The 10,206-nt window shown below is 44.5% G+C and overlaps 1 protein-coding gene and 1 pseudogene across 1 annotated transcript; both read left to right on the top strand.

Annotated features, from left to right (window-relative positions):
- The first annotated feature begins 3,240 nt into the window (after positions 1-3,240).
- Ndufc1 (NADH:ubiquinone oxidoreductase subunit C1) lies at positions 3,241-6,717 on the top strand. The gene is made up of 4 exons (NM_025523.1): positions 3,241-3,332; positions 3,948-4,051; positions 4,784-4,860; positions 6,577-6,717. Exons 1-3 carry the CDS (start codon positions 3,266-3,268, stop codon positions 4,841-4,843), a joined length of 231 nt encoding a protein of 76 aa, NP_079799.1. The 5' UTR covers positions 3,241-3,265; the 3' UTR covers positions 4,844-4,860; positions 6,577-6,717.
- Positions 6,718-8,992: 2,275 nt separating this feature from the next.
- Gm9442 lies at positions 8,993-9,737 on the top strand (annotated as a pseudogene).
- Positions 9,738-10,206: the final 469 nt, after the last annotated feature.

Below are 10,206 nucleotides of genomic sequence, written 5' to 3'. Positions count from 1 at the left end.
TTTACATCTTAGAAACCTAGGCTGACCTGGGACTCACTATGAAGCCCAAACTACCTTCAAAATTGAGGCACTCCTGCCTCAGCTACCCAAGAGCTGGGATTAGATATGAGTTATCTCATTCAGCTGAAGACTTTTTCATTTTAATGAAAAGATTTTAGGAGCTGGAGAGATGGCTCAGCGGTTAAGAGCACTGACTGCATTTCCAGATGTTTTGAGTTCAATTCCCAGCACCCACTTGGTGGCTCACAACCATCTATCATGTGATCTGATGTCCTCTGATGGAGTGCTGGTATACAAGCAGATAGGCCACTAGTACATAAAATAAATCTTAAAGAAAAAAAAAGAACTTAATACTGCTAAAAGTACATAGAAAACTGCTAACACTTATTTTGCTAAGAAAATGGACCTAAACAGCTTTAGGTTTTAGCAAATCACTTTTCTGGGCAAGATTGTATCATCTGTAGGCTAGAGAGATGGCTCAACTGTTAAGAACCCATACCTCCCTAACAGAGACATGAGCTTGGTTCCCAGCACCCACCTGAGTTGTCACACAGCCAGCTATAAGTCCAGCTCCAGAGAAATGGTAGCCACTTCTGGTCCTCAACAGGAGCTTCATTCTTAGACCCTTACCACCACCACATGCACACAAGACTAGAAATCTTTAAAAAGTAAAAAGAACCTATACTTTTTTTAAATGGTCTTTGGACACCAGGTAGTATTAAGAATCCAGAGAAACATAATCTTGATCGATTGCACAACAGAAAAACCAGCTAAGCTGGGCAGTGGTGGCTCACGCCTTTAGTCCCAGCACTCGGGAGGCAGAGGCAGGCAGATTTCTGAGTTCAAGGCCAGCCTGGTCTACAGAGTGAGTTCCAGGACAGCCAGGGCAACACAGAGAAACCCTGTCTGAAAAAAAAAAACAACAAAACCAACCCAAACAAACAGCTAATTGGGGGTAGAAAGATGGCTCAGCAGCTAAAAGCACTGACTGTCCTTCCAGAGGTTCTGAGAGTTCAATTCCCAGCAACCACATGGTGACTCAAAACCATCTCTAATGGGATCCAATGCCCTCTTTTGATGTGTCTGAAGAGAGGGACAGTGTACCCACATACATAAAATAAATAAATCTTAAAAACCAATAGCCAGGCGTGGTGGCGCACGCCTTTAGTCCCAGCACTTGGGAGGCAGAGGCAGGTGGATTTCTGAGTTCGAGGCCAGCCTGGTCTATAAAGTGAGTTCCAGGACAGCCAGGGCTATACAGAGAAACCCTGTCTCAAACAAACAAACAAACAAACAAACAAACAAAAAACCACCCCACCCCACCCCAGCTAGTCATGGTCTGGAGAGATGGCTCAGCAGTTAAGAGTGTGTCTTGCTCTTGCAGAGGACCTGGGTTTTCCTACCACCCAGATCACACCAGACAACTCACAGGGGGATCCAGGACCCTCTTCTGCCCTCCATGGACATGTGTGGGCACTGATGCACTTGACAAGCAGGAGCAAACACACATAAAAATAAATAAAAATCTTTAAACCAGCTGATTAACCAGGGTGAGCAACGCTGCTGACCTTCCAGGCACCTGCACACATGCACATACCACGATGTAAGCCTACGCATAAAAACCAGCTTTTTAGAAAAGTATGTATTTATTTATATGAGTATCCTGTAGCTGTCTTCAGACCCACACAAGAAGAGGGCATCAGATCCCATTACAGATAGTTGCGAGCCACCATGTGGTTGCTGGGAATTGAACTCAGGACCTCTGGAAGAGTGCAGTCAGAGCACCGATGTGCCATCTCTCCAGCCCAACAGTTTTGGTTTTTTATATTTTAAAGAATAGTGACTTGAGGCTGGAGAGATAGCTCAGTGGTTAGAAGCACCAGCTGCTCTTCCAGAAGACCCAGATTCCACTCCCAGCACCCATATGGCAGCTCACAACTGCCTGGAACGCCTGTTCCAGGGAATCTGACACTCTCATGCAGAGATACATACAGTCAAAACAGCAATGTTCTTAAAATAAAAATAAATTATTTAAAAAGAAAACAGTGTCTTGAATAGGCAAACTGGGCATTTAGTACTTTCAGATAACACCTAAACTTCCCAACTATCCTACAAGGATAAGTTTTACGTTATCAATAGACAACTATAGTAGAGATTAAGTAACAACTAAAGAATATATTGTTGAAATGTAGTATACCCAAATGGTACAGAGACATGACCGTTTGAATCTTGTTCTATATAGGCTCCTGGCATTATAGCCAATCCCATTGTTAAGTGAGCTAATGGACTCTAGATCTAGAGTTCTGAGGACCACACACTGGATGCCTCTGCCATCTGAACCAGTCAGATCACTGTCATCTAACATCTATAAAAATTTTTTTTAAAGATTTACTTATTTGTTTTATGTAAGTACACTGTCACTGTCTTCAAATACACCAGAAGAGGGCATGGGATCCCATTACAGAGGGTTGTGAGCCACCATGTGGTTGCTGGAAATTGAACTCAGGACCTCTGGATGGCTAAGCAGTGCTATTAATTGCTTAGCCATCTCTCCAGCCTCCATATATAAGAATTTTATCAGGGCCTGGTGACAAAGGTCTATAATCCCAGCTCCTCAGGAGGCAGGAAGATCAAGTGCATGGGAACCTTAGCGAGACCCTTTCTCAAAAAGTTAAAAAAAAAAACAAAAACAAAAAAAAAAAAACTATGTGGGGCTATGTAGCTCAGTGGTAAGGCACTTGACGGCGATGTAGGATTCCACCCCGATGAATAACAGAACCTACCTCATAGGACTGAGAGGAATCAATGTGATTTTGAGTATAAGTGGATTTTAGGAACTGTTAAGAGCCTTTGCAAATACAAAGTTCCCTTCGTCAACAAGTTTATCTTTGAGCACATCTCTTAGTAGATGCTAATAATCACAGCACATCCTACAGTCACTGTAATGACTCGTGTAAAGCACACGAGTTTTTGGCTGACAAACGAACTCTGTAGTAAACCTGACCAGCACCCTGGAGATGGACAAACTGCTTTCCCAGCCCCAACCCTCTTCGTACCCTTTGTTTTATTCACAGCCCACTAAGTCCGGGTTCTTGGGAACCTTGTACTGAATGAAGGTAGGAGTCTGGCCCACCTGCGAGTCCCAGTTCTGCTGCCAGGGGGCGCTGCGCTCTGCGCCACCAACCGGAGATGCGCGCGCAGGGAGAAGGCGGTGCCAGCTCGGCCAAACGAGCAACCCGAGAAGAGGCGGAGCCTGCGGAACAAGATGGCGCCGTCCGTAGTGCTGCGCTCGTTTTCGCGGCTGCTGGCCCCCGCCCGGCTGCCGAGCTGCTGTGAGTGTCTTTTCAGAGCCCATTCGGCCCTCAGCCTAGCCCTCATCCAACACGAGCCACCCTGGAATCTCCGGAGGAGGAGGAGGTCGCGGTCCAGGCCGACCTGCAGTGACCTTCACTGGCCGCGAGCCGGGTTCTCCACTCATCATTAGCCGTCAGCTTTCCTCCAGGCTAAACCCTGACCTCTGCGAATGGATTTTGAGTCTTTTTGTCCCAGGCTTTTCAATGTCTGGGAGACCCTTCCGGGGCTGCCTCCCAACCTCCCACTCCAGAGCCTATGAGGGCCGACGAGGCTTTAACCCAAGCTTTGAAGGCGCCCTGAGTACCAAGGACGACCTTCTGTCTCTGCTGGTGTCCCCGAACAAATTACTTAGGTTCTTTGAACTATGTTTCCTTGACTCTTTAAATTGGGGACGAACAGATAGAGGACAAATGACAACAAAGCCGTAGTGGAGCGCGCCTGGAATCCCAGCCCGGTGGAAGTGGAGACAGGCAATCAGGAATTCAGGGCCAGCCCGCACTACAAGAACCTCTATCTCAAAAATTACATCACTAGTATATGTTAGATATTCCTCGCAGACATCAATAAAACACATATTCTCTTTCCTTTTTCAGCTTCAACACGGTCGAAGTTCTATGTCCGGGAGCCAGTCAATGCCAAACCTAACTGGTTGGCAGTTGGACTGTCCGTGGGCGCCTCGGTTTTCATGTGGATTTATGTGAGTACCGTACTCACCGAGTCCCCTGGAGCTGAAGTTACAGACATTTCTGAGCTGCTTGTTGTTGGTCCTGGGGACCAAACTTGGGTCCTTTGCAAGCAGTACATGCTCTTAACTGCCAAGCCATCTCTGCGGCTCCAAGTTCATCTACATTTTTGAAAGTTTTTCCTGATGGAAGGCTTAATTGCTGCGGAGATCATTAAGGATTGAAATTAGGTCTTTGATTCCCAAGAATCTTATCATTGCATTAGTCATTGTTCTAGTTACACAGTCTGTCAGACTGTGGTTCTAAGAAAGTAGCTGCTCTCTGACTTCTAATTAACATACACAGAGGTGAGGGTTGGTCATTTAATCACAGTGTGAGGCTTCTAAGGTTGGAAGGACAGCATACTGTATTTAGACATTGCATACACACACACACACACACACACACACACACACAGAGGTACACAAAAGTATAGCATATACTTATCAGCCAGCCTACAACACACTCAACAGCTAGAGTGTCACTTCTTATAATTCCATATGCTTTCCACTGTATCATTCTCAAATTTAATGTCAGGCTGTGGCCAACAAATTATTCCACTAATAATTTTTGAATTTGAATTTCTTACCTTTTTAGTTGTTTTAATCCACCCAATTTCTCTCATGAAACATAAGGATCTCTACTTGGTTTCTTGGTCTTTAAGCTGCTGGAAGCTCACATTTCTAATTTTAACCATTATCTTGTAGCTCATCCAAACACACAATGAAGATGTTTTGGAGTATAAAAGAAGAAATGGATTGGAATAAACTTTGGAAATAATACAGTAAGTACAGTTATAGAGGACATAGATTATGGAAGTTTATCTGTGTGTTTGTGAATGAGGCAGGGTCCCACTCCAAGGACACATGCCTTTTTTAGTTCTAGCACTAGAGGGCTAGAGGGAGGCAGGTCTCTCTGAGGCCATCCTGGTTTAAGTAGTGAGTTCTAGGACATCCAGGGCTAAGTAAAGAGACCCTGCATCAAAAGAGAGACTGAGTCTCACTGCATAGCCTTGAACGCATTATATAGACTAGGATCCACCTGCCTCTGCCTCCGAAGTGCTGAGATTTAAGGAGTGTGCCTGCAGGGTGACACCAGTACTGGATGAGGCCATGCAAACCTGTAATGCGAGTACTGCAGAAACTGTGGCAAGGAGATGCTGAATCTGAGGCTAGCCTGGTCTGCACATCAAGACCCAGTCCCAAACAAAGACAGCAGGGAAATCAACAGTAACCACACCACATTGAGTCACATCTTCTTCACTGGTACTTTACGCTTTGTTTCATAGCACTTGGGACAAGCTGGCATCATTTGCGTGTGCTTCCTAATGTCTGTTTGCTGTTCTTATACTTGAACGTGACTTTCTTCTGTATTAATGTTCACGTTCTCAAACTGTCCTGAATGCCCAGCCATCTTAGGAGTTTAGTATTTGTAGGACAAATGACTGTATAGAGGCAGCGGATTCAGGATTTTTTTTTCTGCGTGGCCATGTTATGATTGTCACTACAGCTAGCATCCACTGAGGAGCTCAGGTAAAACCTAATATGAATGATTTAAGAGAGAAGATTTGTGAGTATGTTTGTGCACGCGTGTGTCACACAAAGCATATATATATCACTTAAAGTATATGCTTTATTTCTGAAAATTATTTGAAAGGAGTTCTTGATAAAGTGAAATCCCTCGTTACAATTAATCGTATCTTCTAGACTGAGGAGTTAGCTCAGTGGTTAAAGCAACGCCACATAAGCCTGAGGACCAGAGCTCAGATGCTCAGGAGGCATAGCATCCACGTGGAATTCCAAAACTCTGGAAGTGGACAGAGGATTCCCAGGATAAGATGGCTAATCATATTAGCCACTGGGGAGCTCTGGGGCCAATCAAGAAACCCTGCCTCAATGAATAAGGGGAAAAGCCATTGATAGACACCCCCAGCATCCGCCTGGGGCCTTCCTGTTGCTGTGCACACATGCAGACATGCACATGCACCACACACAAAATATGTCAGTTTCCATGGGTTACACTGATAAAAATACCTTGTATCTGCTAGATAATAAACATAGTAATCACAACACACATTTTCTTTATCTAAGAACTCTGAAATTTAACACTTTAGAATTTATTGTCCAAGTCTTCTGCTGCTTTTTTATACCACTTTGCCCATTTCAGTACTTATGCTATGGATCTAAAATTAAGTACTGAGGGTTTGTTTTTTGGTTTTTTTTTTTTTTTTTTTTGAGACAGGGTTTCTCTGTGTAGCCCTGGCTGTCCTGGAACTCACTTTGTAGACCAGGCTGGTCTCGAACTCAGAAATCCGCCTGCCTCTGCCTCCCGAGTGCTGGGATTAAAGGTGTGCGCCACCAAGCCCGGCTCTGATATTATTTAATAGATATATTTTCTAGATTTTTTTTCTGATGCTTTAAGATGAATTATTCAGAGATGTCAGTTTTAAGATTATCTGATCAGTCCCTTGGTTGGTTGTTGTTTTTCCCTCTTCTTGTAGGTCAGCTTCATGTGATGATCACAGTCCTTCCTCTGGATTCACCCTCAGTGACGGATGTGAGAAAAGAGTTACATGCGAATATGAGTCAGTCAACACGTTTTGCATGGTTAAGTTAAAGAAATAAAAATACTCGCGCTCCTCATGTGTAGACGGAGTCACTGGTCAGTGCTGATGGACTCTTACTTGTTTTGTTTTGTTTTGTTTCCAAGACAGGGTTTCTCTGTGTAGCCCTGACTGTCCTGGAACTCACTTTGTAGACCAGGCTGGTCTCGAACTCAGAAATCCGCCTGCCTCTGCCTCCCAAGTGCTGGGATTAAAGGCGTTCACCACCATGCCCAGCTAGCACAGAATTCTTGAAGCCCTGGGTTTAATCACATGAATGAAAATTGTAAAAAGGCTAGAGAGTAGATGTACTTTAAAATGATTTATTATCTAAGCCTTCCTTGCACAGTGTCTTTGGATGTCATTCTGGACATAAATTCAAAATTACAGTATTTGAGATTAGATATACAAATGCTATGAAAAATCAAAAATAATACCAACTTTCCTTATGTCAGTTTGGAGTCCTGATAGAGTGAGTAGTAAAACTTGACAGATTATAGACCAATCTCATGTAAATGCAGTAACTAGAGAAAGATCTATGATAGGAAGAAAGACAATTATTAGGGTCCAAGAATTGCCGAAAAAATAATACCCTAGCCTCAAATAGCATGCAAAAGTAGAGAGTGTTAGCTGAATTTCCCACATGCAGGGGTCTCCCATGGAGATCCCTGGTGGACTTGTAGGCCCGGCTTTTATTGTCAGTTAGGGGAATGCTCTTAGGGATTGGTTCTAATGTTTTGATTTAATTGGGAATCTTTGTGTCCAAATCCTGAAGGTCCTTGTCCCCAATTGTTTTTTGATTGATCAATAAAGATGCCAGCGGCCAATGGCTAGGCAAAGGAAGACAGGGTGGAACCTTTAGATTTTTGTTTTTTTGTTTTTTCCAGACAGGGTTTCTCTGTGTAGCCTTGGCTGTCCTGGAACTCACTCTGTAGACCAGGCTGGCCTTGAACTCGGAGATCCACCTGCCTCCCAAATGCTAGGATTAAAGGTGTGTGCCGCCACGCCCAGCTACCTTTAGATTGGGCCTGGGGTAGCAGGGGAAGGTTTAAGAGTGCCCAGCCTTTGAGGTAGCCAAGCCATTTTAAAATTAACTGGTGTGTGTGTGTGTGTGTGTGTGTGTGTGTGTGTGTGTGTGTGTGTGTGTGTGTGTGTGTGTCTTCTGGTGAGTGCACACGTACGACCTGCCAGGAGCCAAAGCAGTGTGCCTGAACTGGCCTCTACAGAACTCTAGGGAGGAGTGTGTGCCCCTTTACCTTGGTGGGTTAGCTCTCTCTGGGCGCTCTGACTGAGTCTACAATTCCTCAGGCTCTGGAGACCTCCCTGGGGGATTGATTAGTCACTCTAGCTACCTGTTCTTTTTGTTTTGTTTTGTTTTGTTTTGTTTTGTTTTGTTTTGTTTTGTTTTGTTTTGTTTTTGGAGACGGTTTCTCTGTATAGCCCTGGCTATCCTGGAACTCACTTTGTAGACCAGGCTGGCCTCCAACTCAGAAATCCGCCTGCCTCTGCCTCCTGAGTGCCCAGCTTTCTAGCTACCTATTCTTACTTCAGACCAGATGACAACAAGGTGTTCTCAGATCAACTACATGCAGCTGTGTTTGGCTGACCACTGGTTCCAGCATCCAGGTTCTCATTTCTGGGAAACAGAAACTTGGGCCCGAGTCTCCCAAACTGCCAGTTTGCAGTCTGTCATGGAGTCAGCCTGGCTCTGGCTAATTTTGTCCTCTCAACTCCAATATAGGCATATATGTTAGACTCCATAGCAAAGGGAGTTAAAATTGCAGGTGAAGCTAGGGTTGCCAGTAGTCTATCCTTGAGGTAAAATTACCCTGGAGTATTCAGTTGAGCCTAGTGTCATGACAAGGGTCTTTCTAAGTGGATGTATGAAGTCTAACCACTGGAGTGTGTGCTATTCTGTTTAAGTTTTGTACAAATGACCAATCTAGGGCCTTACACGTGTCGCACAAGCACCCCCTTAGCTCTGTCTTCACCATTTCCGGGTTTGAAGGAGATCAAGAGCCAAGAAATATCAAGGAACAACGTGAATGTTCCTGGTGAAAGTAAGACGCACCCATAAAACTTCTAAGGTAATAAATGTGTAGTGTTTCAGGTTGCTTCATTTGTTAGAGCACCTATAAGAAACTGGTGGGATCACATAGAAATTGAGGCCAAAAAGTCACTTAACTCGCCCTACGGCTGCTCTGAAAAGCCATCTTTGCGCTGTTCCCAGGTCATGCAGCCACTTTCGCTGCCCACCGACTCCTCTAATGCGGACTCCGGCAGCTTTCTCGCCAGAGTCCTCGAACTCGACTAATTTCTTACTCGCAGCATCAGACCACCAGCATGCCCCATCAAGTCAGACGCGGCAGTGGACACCAGCTCTGAGACCACCACCAAGGACTTGAAGGAGGAGGGCGTTGTAGAGGAGGCAGAGAATGGTACCTGCCAATAGGAACGCTCTAAATGAGGAAAATGGTGAGCAGGAGGCAGACAACGAGGTAGATGAAGAAGAGGAGGAAGGGGAGGAGGAGGAGGAGAGGAGGAGGAAGGTGACGGGGAGGAAGAGGATGGGATGAAGATGAGGAAGCTGAGGCTCCGACGGGCAAGCGGGTAGCTGAGTCTGATGAGGATAATGATGTCGACGCCAAGAAGCAGAAGACTAAGGAGGATGACTAGACAGCAAAAGGAAAAGCTAACCTTACACACTGCGACCAGTTCACGTGGTCACCTTAGAGCAGAGAAGCACAGCAGGCAGTGGCACCCACAGGTGACATGCGCTCTCCACGCCCCCACCAAAACCACAACATGAACTGGCAACGTGGGAAATAAAAAGAATCAGAACTTCCCAGACCCTGCTTTTTTTTTTCTTAAAAATACTTTAAAAGGAAAATGTGTTGGTATTTTTTATTTACATTTTATATTTGGGTACATATTGTTAGGGGTCAGCTATTTTTAACGATAACGGGTGATCAAACAAGCCTTCAGAGCGTTTTCTGTCCTACTTCGGACTTTACTTGTGGTGTGACCATGTTCATTATAATCTCAAAGGAGAAAAAAAACCTAGTTAAAACAACAACAAGCAATCTTATTCGGAGCACTCCAGTAACTTTCTTTTCTTTTCTTTTCTTTTTTTTTAAGATTTATTTATTATTATAAGTACACTGTAGCTGTCTTCAGATGCACCAGAAGAGGGCGTCAGATCTCATTACGGATGGTTGTGAGCCACCATGTGGTTGCTGGGTTTTGAACTCAAGAGCAGTCCGTGCTCTTAACCACTGAGCCATCTCTCCAGCCCTCCAGTAACTTTCTGTGTGTGTACCTAGCTGTACTATAAGTAGTTGGTTTGTATAAGATGGTTTTAAAAGGCCAAAGATAAAAAGGTTTTTTCCTTTTTTTTTTTTTTTTTTGTCTATGAAGTTGCTGTTTATTTTATTTTATTTTGGTTTTTCAAGACAGGGTTGCTCTGTAGCCCTGGCTGTCCTGGAACTCACTCTGTAGACCAGGCTGGCCTTGAACTCAGAGATCCAC

The sequence above is a fragment of the Mus musculus genome, chromosome 3, assembly GCF_000001635.26.
Source record: "Mus musculus strain C57BL/6J chromosome 3, GRCm38.p6 C57BL/6J".
NCBI classification, from domain to species: domain Eukaryota; kingdom Metazoa; phylum Chordata; class Mammalia; order Rodentia; family Muridae; genus Mus; species Mus musculus.
This window is presented reverse-complemented; position numbering and strand designations above follow the sequence as displayed.